This window comes from Pelophylax lessonae (genome assembly GCF_965119305.1).
Source record: "Pelophylax lessonae genome assembly, chromosome: 2".
Lineage (NCBI taxonomy): Eukaryota > Metazoa > Chordata > Amphibia > Anura > Ranidae > Pelophylax > Pelophylax lessonae.
In genome coordinates, this window is record NC_138769.1 from 127,243,371 (window position 1) to 127,264,379 (window position 21,009).

Here is a 21,009-nt window from a genome sequence, read left to right on the forward strand (position 1 = left end):
GTGGTTCCGGTGCCTCATCGGGACAGGTTTCGGGGGTTTTATTCCAATCTGTTCACCGTGCCCAGAAAGGAGGGCAAGGTTCGTCCGATTCTGGACTTGAAGGCTCTGAACCGCTCTGTGCGGGTTCGCAAGTTCCGCATGGAATCCCTGCGGTCGGTGGTGGCTGCCCTGGTTCCGGGGGAATTCATGGCCTCCATCGATTTTGAAGGATGCGTACCTTCACATCCCCATATTCGAGGGTCATCAGAGGTACCTTCGATTTGCCATTGCGGAGGATCACTACCAGTTCGTGGCGTTGCCCTTTGGTCTCGCCTCGGCTCCGCGGGTCTTCACCAAGGTGCTTGCACCGGTTCTGGCGTTATTGAGGGCCCAGGGCATTTCTGTCCTGGGGTATCTGGACGACATTCTGGTTCGGTCTGCGACCAGACAGGGTCTGGAGGAGGACCTGTCTGTCACAATGCAAACTCTGCAGGAGTTTGGTTGGACGATAAATTTTCCAAAGTCGACACTGAGTCCGTCGGTTCGTCTCCCCTATCTGGGAATGATACTGGACTCGGTGCAGGCGAAGGTCTTCCTACCGGAAGACAAACTCAGGACTCTCCGGGAGGAAGTCGGGTTCCTCAGGGACGTTCCGAACTCGTCTCTGCGGACGTGTATGAGATGTCTGGGATTGATGGTCTCGGCCTTCGAGGCGATTCCTTTCGCACAGTTTCACACGCGGGGTCTCCAAGCGGAGATCCTGTCCAGGTGGGACGGGCGACCTCAATCTCTGGATCTTCAAATCTCGTTGAGTCTTCGCACCAGGGAAAACCTTCTGTGGTGGCTCCAGTCCCCGTTGGTGTCCGGGGGCAAGTCGTTTCGTCCGATCTCGTGGACGGTAATCACCACGGATGCCAGCCTGTCGGGCTGGGGTGGAGTTCTGGGCGTTCTGTCCGCTCAGGGGACTTGGTCGGAGGGGGAGTCTTCCCTTCCGATCAACATTCTGGAATTGCGTGCGATAAGGCTCTGTCTTCATCGCTGGACGGACCGGCTACAGGGTTGCCCGGTTCGGGTGCAGACGGACAATGCCACGGCGGTGGCCTACATCAACCACCAAGGGGGCACCAGGAGTGCCCGAGCGGCTCGAGAAGTGGCCGACATTCTGTCTTGGGCCGAGACTCATGTCCCGGCGATAACGGCGGTTCACATTCCGGGAGTGGAGAACTGGCAGGCGGACTATGTGAGTCGCCAGACCCTGGATCAGGGGGAATGGTCTCTCCATCCGGCTGTCTTCCAGACGTTGTGCGCGAAGTGGGGTCTTCCAGAGGTGGACCTGTTCGCGTCTCGCCTCAACAACAAGGTGAAGAGGTTCGTGGCAAGGACGCGCGACCCTCGGGCAGACGCGTCGGACGCGTTGGACGCGTTAGTGGCCCCGTGGCATCAGTACAGGCTGATGTACGCGTTTCCGCCGATTCAGTTGCTGTCCAGGTTCCTTCGCAGGTTACACTCGGAACGCAACACGGTGATTCTTGTGGCACCGGACTGGCCTCGCCGGTCCTGGTACGCAGACCTCGTGAATCTGGCGGTCGACGCCCCGTGGCGTCTGCCTCTTCGAGACGATCTACTGTCTCAAGGACCGATATACCATCCTGCTTTACAGTCGCTGGCTTTGACGACCTGGCTGTTGAGACCGAGGTCCTGAAGGAGAGGGGTCTCTCTCCGGAGGTCGTTCATACTTTAATCAACGCGAGGAAGTCTTCCTCGGGGAAGGTTTATTACCGTACTTGGAAGGCCTATTTTGCCTGGTGTGAGTCCAGGGGGTTTTCACCCCGCACGTACTCGGTGTCCCGTGTGCTGTCTTTCCTTCAAACGGGTGTTGATCAGCGTTTGGCGCTGGCTACGATAAAGGGTCAGGTGCCTGCTCTGGCCGTTCTGTTTCAACGTCCCGTGGCTTCCAACCCATTGGTTGGCACCTTTGTTCAGGGTGTGCGGCATCTGGTTCCCCCGCGGCGGGATCCTCTGCCCCCTTGGGACTTGAATCTCGTTCTCTCTGTGTTACAACGTGCTCCTTTTGAACAGATCAGGGAGATCTCGTTGTCTATGTTGTCCAAAAAGGTCGCCTTTTTGGTGGCGATCACTTCGGCTCGCAGAGTGTCGGAACTGGCGGCTTTGTCCTGCAAGTCTCCGTACCTGGTTATTCATTTGGATAAGGTGGTCTTGCGACCTAATCCTTCTTTTCTGCCGAAACGAGTTTCGGAATTCCATCTTAATGAGGATATTGTCTTGCCTTCGTTGTGCACGAAGCCTAAACATCCAAAGGAGGTGAGATTGCACTCTCTGGATGTTGTTCGGGCGATAAGGGTTTACCTTAAATCGAGTCTTTTCGAAAGACGGACTCCTTGTTTGTTCTTCCAGAGGGTCCTCGGAAGGGCATGGCGGCTTCGGCCTCTACCATCGCCAAATGGATCAGGCAGACCATTGAACAGGCCTATGCTTTGCAGGGGAAGGTTCCCCCTGTGCCTGTGAAGGCGCACTCTACTAGATCTCTGAGTACGTCTTGGGCCTGTCGTCATGGGGCTTCTGTAGCCCAGGTGTGTAGGGCGGCGACTTGGTCGACCGTGCACACTTTCACAAAATTCTACAAAGTAGATGTTCAGGCATCGGCGGATGCTTCCTTTGGCCGCAAGGTTCTTAGTGCGGCTGTTCCCTAGGGTCCTTTGTTGGGGACTCCTGGCTGTTGGGATAAGTTTTGTATCCCCTGGTTTTTTTGTCTTTTCCTGGGTTGTTGCTCCTGTTGAGCACTTATTTTTGCTGTTGCCCAGCTGGTTTCCTTCCTTTGGTAAGGTTCCTTTCTTTGATGTGGAGACTGCGTTGCCTTTCGGCGCGGATGCGTTTCCCACCCCTCATGTTTGCACTGCTTTGGGACGTCCCCATATGTGACGAATATGAAGAGGCGGCGACTGTCGGAGGACGTAAGAGAAAACAGAATTTTTGTAAAATCTTACCTGTAAAATTCCTTTCTCTGAGTCCTCCGACAGTCGCCGCCCCCGCCCCTCTTTTGGGGTTTGATTGTATACTCTACTGCTATTCCACTAAAACTGAGATATGGTTGCAGGAAGTAGGAGGGTATTGACTGAGGGGACCACCCCTTGAGGGTGGGATATGTTAAAGCTTTATTGTTAACATATTCTGTTGCCTAGCTACTCCTTCGGAGCAAAGTCTAATACCCCATATGTGACGAATATGAAGAGGCGGCGACTGTCGGAGGACTCAGAGAAAGGAATTTTACAGGTAAGATTTTACAAAAATTCCGTTATTTTGTGAATTCTTCATTGACACAATTATTCAACCCCTTAAAGACTACCACTCTGAAGAACAGAGGTTCATTGAAGTGTTTTCAATCAGGTATTGAAAACACCTGTGCATGTCAGGGAGCAGCAATAAAGCCTAATAAGCACCAATTGGGCAGCTTTAAAATAACTGTGATACTCAGCTCCTTCTAGACATTTACTGGTGTGGTTACAAACATGGTGAAGTCAAGAGAATGGTCCAGGAAGACGAGAAGAGGTGATTACTCTTCACAGGAAGGGCAATGGCTATAAGAAGATTGCAAAGATGTTAAACATACCAAGAGACACCATAGGAAGCATCATTCGCAAATTCAAGGCAAAGGGCACCGTTGAAACGCTACCTGGTTGTGGCAGAAAGAAGATGCTGACTTCGACTGCTGTGCGCTACCTGAAGCGTAGAGTGGAGAAAAGTCCCTGTGTGACTGCTGAGGAACTGAGAAAAGATTTGTCAGATGTGGGTACTGAAGTTTCTGCTCAGACAATACGGCGCACACTGCGTAATGAAGGCCTCCATGCCAGAACTTCCAGGCGCACCCCCTTGCTGTCTCCAAAGAATAGAAGAGTCGACTGCAGTATGTCAAAAGTCATGTGGACAAACCACAGAAGTTTTGGGATAGTGTTCTGTGGACTGATGAAACAAAATTAGAACTGTTTGGGCCCATGGATCAACGCTATGTTTGGAGGAGGAAGAACAAGGCCTATGAAGAAAAGAACACCTTGCCTACTGTGAAGCATGGCGGGGGGGTCAATCATGCTTTGGGGCTGTTATGCTTCTGCAGGTACAGGGAAGCTTCAGCGTGTGCAAGGTACCATAAATTCTCTTCAGTACCAGGAGATATTGGATGACAATGTGATGCAGTCCGTCACAAACCTGAGGCTTGGGAGACGTTGGACCTTTCAACAGGACAATAATCCCAAGCATACCTCCAAGTCCACTAGAGCATGGTTGCAGATTAAAGGCTGCAACATTTTGGAGTGGCCATCACAGTCACCAGACTTGAATCCGATTGAGAACCTCTGGTGGGACTTAAAGAAAGCAGTTGCAGTGCACAAGCCTAAGAATGTGACTGAACTGGAGGCTTTTGCCCATGACGAATGGGCGAAGATACCAGTAGATCGCTGCAAGACACTTGTGTCAAGCTATGCTTCACGTTTAAAAGCTGTTATAACTGTAAAAGGATGTTGTACTAAGATTGAATGTCACTTGGGGGTTGAATAAAACTGATGTGAGCACAGAAAAGACATTTGTGGTTATTTCATTATAAATGTTATATTTGTCTGACCTACACGTGCCTCTTTGATTTAACTGTAAGCAGGATGACTGAATGATCAAAATTAATGTCAAACTGGCCAAAACAATCAATTTCGTGGGGGTTGAATAATTTTGAATAGAACTGTAAATGGCTTCGGCCAAACACTAACCATCAGTGAAAGACGTTTTTGTGTTAATATTCTCGGGGAAAAATGGCCAAGAAATCCTAAATTCTGCCAGGGTATGTAAACTTGTACAACTGTACCTAAAAATATTTGCACTCCCAATCGCTCTCCCTCTTAAGGGCTAAAGATTATCCAAAATGTACATGATCATAACAAAAACCTGTTGATTTTTAAATTTCATATATACTAATCTATGGAGCAGCGTTAGGATACTTACATGGTTTACTTTATGCCTTTCACTGATGATTGGTCTTCTGTTCTTTATATCTAACAGGCAGTCTGGTAGCTATCACTAATAAACTCCAGCACTTGTTTATAGCAGTCATTCTTGGTATTCTAAAATGAGTAGTTGCGTCCTTAAATTATCCAGTGACACAGAGAGCACCACCTCTCTTTAAGGGACAATTCCTTAAATGGGTTAAGGCTGGTGAATTGAGCTTTTGAAAGATTAGTAGTAGTAGTAGGTAAAATGTCTCGCTGCCTCTAGCTTTGCACAGAACTGCTGGCTTAATATATACCCACTGAGGTAAATTTAGTGTTCAAGGATTTAATGTGGATTGAGTCTATAAAACCAAACCATATCGGTTTTTATACATTTTTTGTTTTTTGGATTCAATGATAACTTGTAAATACTTAAGTTTTAGCAGATCCTATAGCCTCGGTTCACACTAGGGCGACCTGTGAGGCGACCTGGTCGCCTCACAGGTCGCCGCAGGTCGCCTCCCATAGGGAAGCTGCGGACCCGTTCTAATAGGAGCGACACAAGTCGCTCCGACCTAGAAAAAGGGTCCGGAGCTTCTTTGGGGCGACCAGGAGGCGACCGCCATAGACTTCAATGTTATGAAGTCCGTGGCGGCCGCTCTGAGGTCGCGGTGCGCTGCTCGCACCGTGATCTCGGAGGTCACCCCGGGAAGTAGCGTCGCGGTAGTGTGAACCGGCGCATATACTTAAAACACTGGAGTACAGTATAACCTGTTAAAACAAAAACACAAAGTAACAGACATTGATATACCTGAATGTCAGGGCTGACATACAATAACCTGTGTATAACCGTTCAGTATACTGTGTAGACACTAGAGTAAAAGGATCATACAGTAACCTGTGTGTATGCTTGTCCATCTGAGAGAGCTCCCCATGAGCTCATTAAAAAGAGGTCCAAAATTAAGATGATGGGTTGACTGTTGATCAAAGTTACCCATAGACATTGCCAGGCAATTGGCTATGCAGGCATAAGCCTTATGACTTTGAGTGTGCAGCCTTGTGAGGGAGCTGTAGATGTTGTTTTGTCACCTGCTTTGGCTAGATGAGGGAATGTCTTGTCTCGATAGCTTTAATGTTGGCTGTAAGCATGACAATGGAACTTTAAAGCCAGCCATAATCAGTTTGAATTTTGGCCAGTTCAGCAGGCTGATTGTACCCATCAATCAACTTCTGTACAACCTGCATGCCGGATTCATCATGATTGTGTCGATGAGGGGATCGAGCAAGTGTTTTTTTTTTTTTTTGTTTTTTTTTTGCGGGAAAGAAAACTGCTCCATCTATGGCTGGCTTAAGTTTTTTTAGCTTTTAGACTAAACAATGCATTAGCATTTGAATGTGTTTGAACAAACCGTTGACAAATTTGTGTTTCATAGAGATGCTGTTTATATGATGGCTAAGCCCAAGTCCAGCCGAAAGCTTTATCCAAAACTAAAAGAGTGGGAAAGTGTTAGAAATGTCAGGTTTTTACTGCTGTGTCCCCATTGGGGTGATTGCCCCTAGCTTTGTTCCTACTGATCCTCATGGTTTTACCTGGGCAGTAAGTGAGGGAGACTCTTCCCAGTGATAACAATTTAAAGGGAGTGCACAATTAAAACCTGAAAGTGATTTTTACCCTCCCATTGCTCAACAAAAAAGCTTAAAAAAAAGTTGGATTTATCACTACTGCATTATCCCTGGAAAAAAACTAATATTACCAATGTTAAAATTTTTAAATACATTGCTGTGTGTATCATATGATAAATTTTTATTTTCCCTTACTAGCTTACCAGTGAAACTTGCATTGTTGTAAAAACTTGCATTTGGCTGTATAACGTTGTACAGTTGTATATGTCCTGTTTGCATCCATACAGCTCAGAGAAGAGACGTTCAGGCCAGAGCAGTCTTTTACCCCTTGATGATGGGCGTTGGGGCTCCCGTTAACATGTGTTATCGTACTCTCTACATTGGCACAGGTACGTTCTTGCTGTACTCATCAGATCAGTGGCAGTCTACTTTAACAGGCAAAAAAATAATTGAAGGCTTGTGATGAGAATTTTTTTAAATACTGTGCTAATGTTTTTTATATGGAAGATCTATGAAAAAAGACTTCAGGAAAAAGGCTCAGTTCACACTGTTGCGACATGGGATCCGACTTGTGAGACCCCAAGTTGCACAACATGTCAAATGCAATGTTTCCCTATGAGAGCCCTCTTAACTGATGGTACAAAAGTCGCTCTGACTTTATAAAATTTTCCTGCACTACTTTGGTCCGACTTGGGTGCGGTTTTACCCTTGTACAGGCTCCTAAATGGCATCCAAGTCGAATCAAGTTGGCAGGAAGTCCCAGGGCAAAGTTGAAGACTGAGTCATACGTCTTTGCCGTCGTAGCAGTGAGTGTGAATGCCTAAATACAGTAATGTGGAACGTACTATACATTTTAATATGTAAGAGGATGTTCTATGTGATTATTACCTTTAAAGGTTAACTAAACCTCAAAACAAAAATTACATCTATTGCAGGATACTTGAATGTGAAAGTGGTGTGTGTTTGAATTTTTTGGGCTCAGAACGTTTTCCACAAGTCGCTCCGACTTAGAAAAAGGGTCCAGAGCTTCTTTGGGGCGACCTGCATTGACTTCAATGATATGAAGTCCGTGCCGGCCGCTCCGAGGTCGCGGTGCAAGCTGCGCACCGCGACCTGTGAGGTCGCCCCGGCAAGTAGCGTCGCCCCCAGTGTGAACGAGGTCTTATTCCTATGTAAACATCCCTTGTAATAGGAATAGGACATGACAGGTCCTCTTTACAGCAAGATCTGGGGTCTATAAGTCCCCAGATCTCTCCTCTAGGTTGGAAAGCCTGAGATTAAAAAATAAACAATCTCGGCTTACCAGTTGAGGCAATAGCAGTGATTGTAACTTCATAAGCAGTGACGTCCTAACCTTGCGCCCAACCTCCGAAAGGTGAGAGACTGCCGGGGACCATCTGGCCCAAGGTATTCTCTATAGTGAACTGCCGGCGGATTCCTCCTCTGGCTAGCCGATTGCACTGGCGAGTCGGTAGAAGCACCTAGGGGAGGGGGGGGGGGTTATGTCACCTTCTGTCACCTGTAAAAACAGCCACTATGATTGATTGTTTTTACGGTGAAGGGAATCGCCTGCTTTAAAAGAAGATATCTGAATGATGCCTGTAGCTGTCACTGCGTGGGGGCGTGGGTCCCCTCCCCACGCAGTAAAAGAATGGCCTGCCCTCCCACAGTGGCAGAACTCCAGGGCCCCAGTTGCAAGTGTGACTGCTGCGACCCTGATAGTTCTGCCACTGGTTTTGTACTAACTGTAAGCCATAATCAAAAAAGAGAAAATATCCAGTGAGTGCCAGTTGTCTTGAGGTCAGAGGAGAATGGGCAGACTGGTTGGAGATGATGGAAAGGCAACAGTAACTCAAATAACCACTAGTTAAGCCAAGGTATGCAGGATACCATCTCTGAATGCACAACACATCGAACCTTGAAGTAGATGGGCTACAGCAGCATAAGACCACACCAGGTGACACTCTGTAAGCTAAGAACAGGAAACTGATTATACAATTCGCACATGCTCAACAAAATTGGCTAATAGAAGATTGCAAAATCATTGCCTGGTCTGATAAGTCTCAATTTCAGCTGGGACATTCAGATGGTAGGTTCAGAATTTGGCATAAACAACATGAAAGCATGGATCCATCCTGCCTTGTATCAACAGTTCAGACTGGTGGTGGTGGGCAATATTTTCTTGGCACACTTTGGGTAACAATTAAGCATCATTTAAATGCCACAGCCTACCTGAGTATTATTGCTGACCATGTCCATCCATTTTTTTAGGACTACAGTGTACCCATCTTTTGATGGCTACTTCCAGCAGGATAATGCACCATGACACAAAGCTCAAATCATCTCACCACTGGTTTCTTGAACATGACAATGAGTTTGCTGTACTCCAATGTCCTCCACAGTCACCAGGTCTCAATCCAATAGAGCATCTTTGGGATGCTGTGGAACGGGAGATTTGCATCACTGCTTGATGCTATCATGACAATATGGGGGGATGGATGCCAATTTGGTCGAGAAAAGATTAGTAAGTCAGTGCGGTCAGCTGCTCCCATAGGTGATCAGAGTTAAGACTCTTTGATCGACTAAATGGCCTTGAAGGACTGGAGCGACATCATGACGTCATTTCCGGCCTAGGCTGGAAGAAAATATTTTTTTTCTCTTTGGTTCATTGACGGACACAGCTCCATGTCTTCTTTGACCCTTGGGTTATGCTGCTCTCCATAGGAGTATAGACTATGCCCATAGGGCAGTCCTAGGGGGTATTCTCCCACGTCCTGCTATAGGACTTCAGTTTTTTTTCTGCCTAGTCAGGAGTAAGGACCTAGTTATCCGTGCTGGGATCTCTGGTCCTAGCATTTTTTCCTTTTTAAACAGAATTTTTTTTCTTTTAATATTTCCTGAAATACAATCAAGTCTGTTGCAGTGAGAACTACAATCAACTGCTGGATTGGGCAATGCACTGGACATCCTAGATCCTTACCGTCCGGCCAGCGAGCGTAACCCAAATGCAGCTCTGCGCTAGGTTGGGCTGGACATAGCCCCACTGGGGGTGGGCTGGCCGGCGAGTTAAATGTCTCATGAGGACGCATAGCCCTGGTCATGACCTGTGTCGCAGCGTACCTTTTGGCCCGCAGCACCCCCATTATTCCAAGATGGTGCAGTGGTCTGCCCGGAGTGGTGCCCGATCGGTTCCAAGGTGTGATTAGTGTCCCCCCCCCCCCCCCCTCTCCCAATGTGGACTTGTTAGCCTCTCATCTCGAACAGAAGGTTCAGAGGTTTGTGGCAAGGTCCACGGGATCCTCTGACGCCTCAGACTCTCTGGTGGCACCTTGGGGTCGGTATTGTCTAATGTATGCCTTTCCTCCATTACAACTTCTGCCGAGACTTTTGCGCAGAATCGAGGCAGAAGGGATTCCAGTCATTCTGGTTGCCCCGGCCAGGCCTCACCGGTCTTGGTACGCAGGCCTAGTAAGACTAGTAGCCGATGCCCCTTGGAGACTCCCTCTCAGAGAAGATCTTTTGTCTCAAGGAACGATCTTCCACCCTGCTCTAGAGTCGCTGTCTTTAACGGCCTGGCTATTGAAAGCCAGGTACTGAGGGACAGAGGGTTGTCTGATTCGGTAATTCCTATACTGTTAAAAGCGAGGAAATCTACTTCTAGGAAGATTTATCATCCCATTTGGAGGGCGTACATTATTTGGTGTGAGTCGCGGGGTTTTTCCCCCCGTACCTTTTCGGCATCTCTTCTTCTGGAGTTTTCTATAATGGGGTGTAGATCAGCGTTTGGCCCTAGGCACCATCAAGGGCCAGATTTCCGCTTTGGCAATCTTTTTCCATCGCCTCTTGGCCACAAATTCCTTGGTTCACACTTTAGTTTAGGGATCGACCGATTATCGGCAAAGCCGATATATCGAGGGCCGATCTGTGCTTTCCCCGATATATCGGAATCGGCCCCTGAGGTTACCGATATTGCCGATATTTTGAGAAAGTGCTGTACCGCAGTGATGCCTGCAGCTAGAGGCATCACCCCGGTACCGGTGTCCATAGCCGACGGCCGGCTGTCTTGTAATGACAACCGATGTGGCTGAGAAGCCACTCAGCTGTCATTACAAGGAGCTGGAGGGGACTTGGCTGTTTTGAATGCTTTTAAGTGCAGAGGATGGGTTGGGGGGTCTTTTAGACCCCCGGATCCCTCCACAACAGTACCTGTCATGTGTAAAAATTTAAAAAATAAAACATTTTTTTAAATGTACAAAAATATCGGCCGATACCGATATTCAATGGCCAAAATATCGGTATCGGCAACAAAAATCCGGTATCGGTCGATCACTACTTTCGTTCAGGGGGGTATGCCACCTGGCTCCTCTGGTAAGGTCCCCGGTGCCTCCGTGAGACCTCAATTTTGTACTGTCGGTTCTTCAAAAACCACCTTATGAAAATATTTGTGAACTTCCTCTGCTTACTTTGTGTCACAGAAGGTGGCTTTTTGGTGGCTATTACTTCTGCACGCAGGGTGTCAAGAGTTGGCTGCATTGTCCTGTTGGTCACCTTACCTGGTGCTTCACAGGGACAAAGTGGTGCTACGTCCCTGCCAGTCGTTCCTTCCTAAGGTCGTCTCTGGTTTCCATTTAAATTAAGACATTGTGTTGCCTTCCTTATGTCCTAAGCCGAAGCATCCTGCAGAGATTGCCCTACATTCCCTGGATGTGATTCGGGCAATCAGGGTGTACCTGGCGGGGACTGAGTCTATTCGAAAATCTGATTCCTTGTTTGTCCTTACAGATGGGTCTGGTAAGGGGCTGGCCTCATCTGCTGCGACCATTTCCAGATGGATCAGGCAGACGGTGGTGCAGGCCTATTCCATCAAGGGTCAGGTTCCTCCTTTCCCTCTTAAGGCCTATTCTACGAGGGTGCTTGGTGCCTCCTGGGCCTTCCGTCATCCAGGGCTGTGGAGTCGGAGTCGAGGAGTCGGAGGAAATTTTGTGTACCTGGAGTCGGAGTCGGCAATGACTCCGACTCCTACTAAATTTAGATTGGAATTTAAAAAAAAAGCAAGTTTAAATGTCCCAATTCACAAAAAGTTATAATTAATGACTTAGTATAAGGAAACTTATAATTGAGGAGGCAAAATGTAAAAAGGAAGAACTACAGAAAGTTCTGAAAGGACGTTTTGTCTTCCTTAAAATGGATGCATGCACACGTCACATTAGACGTCAATTATTTCGTATTAATGTTAGATTTGTGGATGAAAATAACAAAACAATAACACGGACCCTCGGATTAAAGGACACTCGGGCACATCACACCAGTGATTACCTTCAGAAGTTAGTGGAGGGCATTCTAGAAGACTTTGAAATGACAAAGAAACAGATTTTATGTGTTGTGACAGATAACGCTTCTAACATGTTGAGCACAATTGAGAAGATGAACGCAGATGAAGAAGGTAACAAACAGATATTAGAGTTGGAGGAAGACAGCTCTGCAAGTATTATTATTATTTCAGTTGTATAGCGCTGTCAATTTTCGCAGCGCTTTACATATACATTACACCAGGGCTCAAAATTTCAAATCCTGGGCTACTAGCCAGGCCTTAAGAGTTACTTGCCACCAGTTGCCCTTACCATGACCTGACCCTAATTCCGCCCCTAAACACACCCTCATAAATTATCATATTTTATTTAGATTATACATAGTACAGGAGACAGCCAGAGAGACTGCAGACATGGTACAGTGGAGACAGCCAGATAGACTGCAGAAATGGTACAGGAGACAGTCAGAGAGACTGCAGACATGGTACTGTGGAGACAGTCAGAGAGACTGCAGAAATGGTACAGTGGAGACAGCCAGAGAGACTGCAGACATGGTACAGGAGACAGTCAGAGAGACTGCAGACATGGTACAGGACACAGTCAGAGAGACTGCAGACATGGTACAGTGGAGACCGCCAGAGAGACTGCAGACATGGTACAGTGGAGACCGCCAGAGAGACTGCAGACATGGTACAGTGGAGACCGCCAGAGAGACTGCAGACATGGTACAGTGGAGACCGCCAGAGAGACTACAGACATGGTACAGTGGAGACCGCCAGAGAGACTACAGACATGTTACAGTGGAGACAGCCAGAGAGACTACAGACATGGTACAGTGGAGACAGCCAGAGAGACTACAGACATGGTACAGTGGAGACAGTCAGACTGCAGACATGGTACAGTGGAGACAGCCAGAGAGACTGCAGACATGGTACAGTGGAGACAGTCAGAGAGACTGCAGACATGGATGGTACAGTGGAGACAGTCAGAGAGACTGCAGACATGGATGGTACAGTGGCGACAGTCAGAGAGACTGCAGACATGGTACAGTGGAGACAGTCAGAGAGACTGCAGACATGGATGGTACAGTGGCGACAGTCAGAGAGACTGCAGACATGGTACAGTGGCGACAGTCAGAGAGACTGCAGACATGGTACAGTGGAGACAGTCAGAGAGACTGCAGACATGGTACAGTGGAGACAGTCAGAGAGACTGCAGACATGGTACAGAAGACAGCCAGAGAGACTGCAGACATGGTACAGGAGACAGTCAGAGAGACTGCAGACATGGTACAGTGGAGACAGTCAGAGAGACTGCAGACATGGTACAGAAGACAGCCAGAGAGACTGCAGACATGGTACAGTGGAGACAGTCAGACTGCAGACATGGTACAGTGGAGACAGTCAGAGACTGCAGACATGGTACAGTGGAGAAAGTCAGAGAGACTGCAGACATGGTACAGTGGAGACAGTCAGAGAGACTGCAGACATGGTACAGTGGAGACAGTCAGAGAGACTGCAGACATGGATGGTACAGTGGAGATGGATGCTTCCCCCCTTCCCTCCCCCTCCTCTGTGTGCAGGCATGGCCAGACTCCTCTGTTTACTTCCCCCCCCCCCCTCCCCGACCCTTACTCCCTTGTCCCTGCACAAACTTCTACCCAGTAGGCTGTTACCTTGAAGTCTCTCTTGCTGCTGACTCTTCTTCCTCCTCCTCGCTGCCCTGGGACACGCATCTTTTCTGCCCGCTCAAGTCCGGAATGTCAGTGAGAAGAGAATCCATGGGGCTCTGCTGGAAACTACATTTCCCAGCGTGCAGCGCGGCTCACAGCCCTCCATAGAGATGACTAGGGAGGCGGCTCCTGCGGCTTGTCTAAAGCCGAGCAGACCCGCCCCCACCCTAGCCAAGCCGAGCTGGTCTGCAACCACCTGAGCCAAGCTGAAACACTCGCTTTCAAATAAATTCCACTCGCCAAATGCGACCAGGCGAGTGGAAATTTTGAGGGCTGCATTACACATTCACATCAGTCCCTGCCCTCAAGGAGCTTACAATCTAAGGTCCCTAACTCACATTCATACATACATGGTAGGGCCAATTTTTATACAGGATCCAATTAACCTACCAGCATGTCTTTGGAGTGTGGGAGGAAACCAGAGTACCCGGAGGAATCCCATGCAGGCACAGGGAGAGCATGCAAACTCCAGGCAGGTAGTGTCGTGGTTTGATTTCGAACCGGCGACCCTCTTGCTGCTAGGTGAAAGTGCTAACCACTACACCACTGTGCCACCCATATTGGAGAAAGTTTAGAAACTGAAGAGCATGCTGACATTTTTTTAGACAACTTTGTTGAAGAAGCATTGAAGCTTGCTACTATTCATCATATTCGATGTGCTGTTCATACACTGCAACTTGCCATAAGAGATGGATTAAAAGATCGCCATGCAGCTACGCTAATTGGCAAATTACGGCAAGTAACTGTTGCAGCCAGGGCCCCGAAAACAGATGCAATTTTGAAAAGACGTGCAGGAAAAGGAGCCATTTTGGATCAAACAACTCACTGGGGAAGCACTTATTAATGGTGAAGCATTTGCTTGAACTTAAAGACTTCATAGAAGAAATACACAATGAAAATTTTGCATTAACTGAAAGCCAGTGGACACAAACAGCTGGAGAACCTTCTTTCTCACCCCTTCAGTCCCGGGTCACACTTGTGCGATGTGGGAAGGCTGCGAATTCGCAGCCTGTTCCCGCATCGCAAACGCACATCTGGTAGTTCACACTGCCATATGCGATACGCAGGGGGTGTCAATGAAATGTTAACGACACCTCCAGTTTGATCGCATATCGCAGTGCGATCTGACAGTTTGCACAGGATCGGATCGCACAAGTGTGAACCACTGTGCGATCCGATCCTGATGCGGCTGGGAAAAAGGGTCACGTGCGTGTTTGGTGCGGATACAGTGCGAATTCAGCCATACAAAGTGTATGGCTGAATTCGCATCCGCACCTCTGATCGCATGTAATGAAGGAGCGGCGCACTCGCAGAAATGTGAACCGGCCCTCCCTGTCACCAAGAGGTTGCAATGTGACGATCTAACCCCGGGTAAATTCCACTTGGAATGGAAGAGCCTGTTATATTGCCTGAACAAAAATGGAGGGTTAATAGCTGAGGGCGTTGCATCTTCTATGATGAAAAGAGAGTCTTTTGCTGGAAAATGAAATCTTGTTAGTTGAAGAAGCTATCCTTGTTTATTCAGAGATCGTTAGTGATGTGGCCAGAATAGTTACTGCAATGCCACCCACCCAAGTCAGTGTCGAAAGATTAATGCATATTAATACAGAGGAGTCGGGGAGTCTGAGTCGGAAGTACAAAAAACTGAGGAGTCGGAACATTTATCTACCGACTCCACAGCCCTGCCGTCATCAGTGGTCCAGGTTTCTAAAATGTGTGTACCTGCGCTTAGGAGTAGAGATGGTAAAGTGAAACAACTGATTTATGGCTGCTGCTCATTACAAAGGTAAAAACCCTCAAACGATAAAGGTATCGGAGCTGCTGGACCGTATAGTCTGTGTTGAGCAATAAAGTGCTATACATATAATATTTACATACAGGATTATCAGCAAACATTAAATAAAGTCCTCTGTGCAAAAAGTCAGAAGTGATATTAAGTTATTTATATATATATATATATATATATATATATATATATCGGAACAGCGTGAAAAATTGGCATCTAGTGCTATGAAAGCACTATGGATAATGCATGGGATCCTTTTCCTCCTCCTAGGGTTACTGGATACATGGCGTGTGTCAAAAAGCCTTATAATACACGATGGGGATATCCCTTCTCTTTTTGACTCCCAATGGCAAGTTTTATAAAAATTGAGAGAGGTTCTCATAGCGTAAAACTGTATATTTATTAAAAACATGTAAATGGATCACACTTAAAAAATAAAAGCAGTGCACAGCACAAAATCTCATGGTGTTCGCTGCGGCGGCGTGCGTTCCAACCACTGGTAGTGACGTCAGACGTTAGTCCCCTTCACCTAGTGAAGGACCCTGATACCTATGAAAAATAAATCCAGGGGTTCCATTTAATACATTTTCACAGATTCAACTTCATCAGGAGAACAAGGGGAAGGAAATTCAAACTTCAGTCCTGGGTATTCACGTACACCTTCCACTTATAGTACAGCAAGCTTCTTCCCATGCAGATTGGATAGATCCAGCTCCGCTCCTTAAGGATAACCCAGGTGTCCCACCAGCCCTGATGTCTGACTGGTATGCACGCATTGCAGGTTTGCAAGGTGGCCACCTGTTCGTCTGTGCACACAGTTTTACAAGGTGGATATACTCGCATCTGCGGATGCTGCTTTTGGCCGCAAAGCTTTGCAGGCAGCCTACCTTTTCTTTGGTAGGTGAGCTCCAGTTGTTCCTGGTTAAGCTCCTGGTTTATCCGGTTGGCTAAGTTTAGCCCTTTTGGAAAATATGTTTATTGCTGTGTTTTTTTTTTTTTTCCCACCCCTCATGTTGACACTGCTTTGGGATGTCCCAAGGGTCAAAGAAGATATGGAGCTGTATCTGTCAATGAGCGAAGGAGAAAACTGGATTCTTGTCTTACCGTAAAATCCTTTTCTCTGATGTTCATTGACAGACACAGCACCCACCCCTCTGTTGGGTTTGTTTATGTATTCTGACACTGATTGATACAAAACTGAAGTCCTATAGCAGGTCTGTCAAAGAACATCAGAGAAAAGGATTTTACGGTAAGACAAAAATCCATTTGTGTTTTTTTTTTTGTGTAAAAACCAAAAAAAAATTTGACCTTTTTGCTTTTAAAAGTAAAGAGATTTGGGGTCTTTTTGATCCCAGATTTCTTCTAAAGTGGCAGAAAAAGCCTAGTAGGCAGGTGGTTAAAACACTGCTATATAGTATTTCATACCTCCCAACTTTGGAACTTGAGAATGAGGGGCACTTAGGGATAGAGAAGACCTGTGTCGCGCACCGTGGCTAAAATGCACTGAATACTGAGATGGCTTAAAAGGAGCATGGTTAAATAGATTTTAAGCCTACAAAATACTTTATAATTACTGTGCTATAAGGCTCTGACATAACCCTATACTACACCCTGGTCTATACCCTAACAAGAAAAAGCCCTGCCATGTATACACTCAGATACAGTCAGGGGTTGAGGTATATTTAGTCACCCCATATAGTCCCCCTTTCACATTAGGTGCCCCTTCCCCTTCATATCAGAGTCCTTCTTTCACACCATTTGTCCCTTTCTTCACACACAATAGAAGACCCCTCACATCAGGTGTCCCCTTTAAAATTAGGAGCCCCCCTTCATATCAGGAGTCCCTTCCTTCACACCAGATTCCCCTGTTCACATAAAGGAGCACATCAGAGACCCCCTTTTCACATCGGAAGCCTCCTCCTTCAAATCAAAACTCCCCATCTTTTACATCAGAATTTCTCCTTTAAATCAGGACTCCAACCCCTTACACCAAGAGCCAACCTTTAAATCAGGTGTCCCTCTTTCACATCATAGATCTCCTTAACATCAAAAGTCACCCCCCTTATATCTGGAGACTTCGCTTACCATAAGGAGTCCCCCCTTACATCAGGAGCTCCCTTTTCCGATTAGAGTCCCTTCTTACATCCGTAGTTCTCCTTATCATTTGGAGTCCCTTCTTACATTAGGAGTCTTTCCTTCACATCTGGAGTCCCCCTTTACACCAGAAGCTCCCTACTTACCAACAGGAGCCCCGCTTTCACATTAGATTCCTTCTTTACGTCAGTAGTTTCCCCCTTACATCAGGCACCCCCACTTACATCAAGAGCCCCACTTTACATCAGAGTAGTTGGGGAGGATTAAGTAGCAATAGTATTGGGAGAGGTTCTCTAGGATATGAATTAAATAGATAGGAACTGCATTGTACTGATTACAGAGGCAGAAAGCTGAGGCATGCAGCTGGGCTTTGGGTACAAACAGCCTGGTGCTGGAATGTAGGCAGATAAAAGGGAGATCCTGGGGGCTTGATTATAGTGCTGTGGACCAGGTGAAGTATCTGGGGAACAGAACAATTCAGTGAATTTCTTGCTAGGAAAGAGGGCGTGTGGTCATGGTGCCTGTTGGTGAGGAAAGGTAGCAGGCATCTAGTAAAGAGAAAAGTGGGGTCTGGTGTGTCTGGAGAGGACTTGACTGGGAAGGGGAGATGTACAGTATATCGGGATCGGACTTGCTGCTGGCGCGGGAGGGGGGCAGCTGGGAACAAGGTAACTAATTGCAGAGAGAAGTTACTGAGCTAGGAATTGTCAGTGGTAGGGAAGGAGAGGAGGAAAGCTGATAACGTTTGACCAGGATAGAGGGGAAGGGAGAAGACCGAAATAAGATCAGATGAGCTGGATGGTATAGGAGAGGGGAGATTGCCGATGAGGAGCACAGAGATCCCGAACTTGTCACATAGCAGATAACTGGTGTGTCGGGGAATGGATGCTGGCATCTAAAATGTTAAATGACAGGGGGTATTGGGATACTGCCACAGATGTGGATGCAGGGTCATATTGCATGGCTGGATCGGGGCTGTTCGTTAATGTGGGAGATCGGGGAGCTGGAAGCAGTGTACACAGATATAACCCTGCAGGGATTGTGAGTTAAAGGCAAAACAATGGAAGATTGTTAAAAACCAGAAGACTGAAACTGAAGGGGGGACAATGCTTAGCTGAGCGTGACACATGTCAGAATCCGGGGCTGTCCCGCACAATCCGGGACTGTTGGGAGGTATGGTATTTCTATAGGATTCTTTATAAAGTATTTTGTCCTCCTAGAGTTTGAGTCTACTATAAACATTATTTGTAAAAGGGACCCATCTTGCAAAGCCTCAGGGGATTATGAGCATGTAGAAGAACATATAGCTGAGATAGCTTCTGGGCCGCATTTAAAGAGCAGGTTACTACAGCCTGTTATGCTTCCTCCCATTGGTCAGCTGACTTTGGCCCCAGATCTCTTTCCCAACCCGAAGTCGCCTTACTGGGGTGGCATTTATGAAATTCAGACAACATATTATAACATTGAGAAATAAAGCCTTTAGAGCTGTCAGCCATTTGTATGAGATTGAATATAGGTATGGGAGATAGATGCCATTCCTGCGAGTCTTTCTGTGCCCTAACTGCATGCCTTAATTGCAAATAGTAAAACTGAATATGAGCAGGTAATGAGTATTCAGCCTGCAGAGAGGCAAAAGGTACCAGAACCCCATCCTTAAAGATCTGTGACATACGTTCTATCCCATATACCTTCCACTGAGCTTTGATGTAACTTTGATCCAGAGAGTGTAAAGTTGGATCAAAGTCGCACTCTAAATCATGTGACTTTGGGGTCGCAATAGTGGAAAGTAGTCTAAGGCTCTGTTTCCACTAGTGTGACTTGTCATGCGACTTTGGACACAGTCGCATAACTCACAGCTTATTGATTTCAATGGCACCCGTTCCCATCTATACGACTTTGAAAATCAGCAACTTTTAAAAGGTACCTGCACCACTATTATGTCACTTTTGATCCAGAGAGTGTAAAGTTGGATCAAAGCTGCACTCAGTCGCACTCCAAAGTTGCACTCTAGCCTTAGGCTACCTTTCCACTAGTGCGACTCCAAAGTTGTGCTATTTAGAGTGCGACTTTTGAGTGCAGCTTTGGTCCAACTTTACATTCTCTTGATCAGTTGCACCAAAGTAGTGCAGGCACCTTTTCAAAGTTGCTGATTTTTAAAGTTGCATAGATGGGAACGGATGCTATTGAAATCAATGGGCTGTGACTTGTCATGCGACTTTGTGTCCAAAGTCGAATGACAAGTTGAACTAGTGGAAACTGAGGCTTAAACTCCTTACTCACATTTAATGAGCTATAGAAATTGATCTGTATCCTAAACTTTCAAAAATTTTCCTTTGCACCTTTATTTCTTTCATTTATTACGCTGGTCACATGACGTTTCTTCCCCAGCTCCCTCCATTCACAGCGGCTGGGCGTGTGCCACAGTGCCCATCAGTGCTCATCACATTGCCACGCAGAAACAACCACGTGGTTCTACACTGTAGAAAATCTGCAGCATGTCGCATTGTAATCTATCTTACAGTTTCTAACAAACTGGGTGTGTGTTGTATGCTGCTGGAACCATGAAGAGTGAGCATAACATACTTCCAAAGCCTGCCCTCTCTCTCTCGCTCTCTTTCAGGAGAAGCTGCTAGCCTAAAGCCCCGTACACACACACAGATCGTCGTCATACAAACGTCGGCGGACGAAAGATCTGCCGATTGTACGCGTGTTAGTATGGTGCCTCCGACAGCTGTCTGCACACAATCCGCGGACAAGAGTCTTTCTTGCAAACATGAAAATTTTTGTCTGCAGACACCAGAACGGACGATTGTTCGCCTGTCAGTACAGAAATCAGCCGACAGACCGCAGATTTGCAAGACTAGGCATGCTCAGAAAATAAAAAACACAGGGAAAGTTAACCATTACATGACATCACTTCTGCAGTCAGCTGAAGTCTGCGGACAAAATTCTTGTGCTGTCCTTGTGCTGTCTTTGCACTTTTCAACAGACACCGACATCCCGGGGAGAAAAGACGAACATTTGTATGACGACGATCTGTGTGTGTGTACGGGGCTTAAAGGAGGCTATGAAGACAGGAAGAGATCATGTTCTGTGAAGGATAGGAGGGAAGGGGTGGGGCTGGGCAGGTCTAGGCATGCCTGTCTAATGGGCCATACACACTATACAATTTTTTAAAGACTTTTTCCTTTAGACTTACCAAAACCATATAATATGAGGTCAACCCTAAACACTTTCAATTTGTATGCAATCTGTCAGGCCCTTGCCCTACATAGAAAAGGTAAATCTGAAGGAAATCTAACCACAAAAGTTGGATAGTGTGTATCCAGCTTAAGAAAGACCGACAACCTTTTCAGTAAGTGCAAGACAGCTTTGCAAATTCAGATAGAGATAGCGTTGTCAGTGAAAAAGCTTATTGTCTAACTTCGATACAACTTTCTAAGCTACACAATCAGCTAGCCAGAAAATGAATAATATCAAAGATAAAGCTATTCAACA

At 46.8% G+C, this 21,009-nt stretch overlaps 1 protein-coding gene across 1 annotated transcript in view; it reads left to right on the plus strand.

Moving 5' to 3' along the window:
• Positions 1 to 21,009, plus strand: part of PHF12 (PHD finger protein 12) — a 158,942-nt gene that overhangs the window by 127,746 nt on the left and 10,187 nt on the right. The window contains exon 12 of the mRNA XM_082246246.1: positions 6,878 to 6,979. Within this exon, the coding sequence (XP_082102372.1) occupies positions 6,878 to 6,979 (102 nt within the window). The remainder of the gene's footprint in view (positions 1 to 6,877; positions 6,980 to 21,009) is intronic.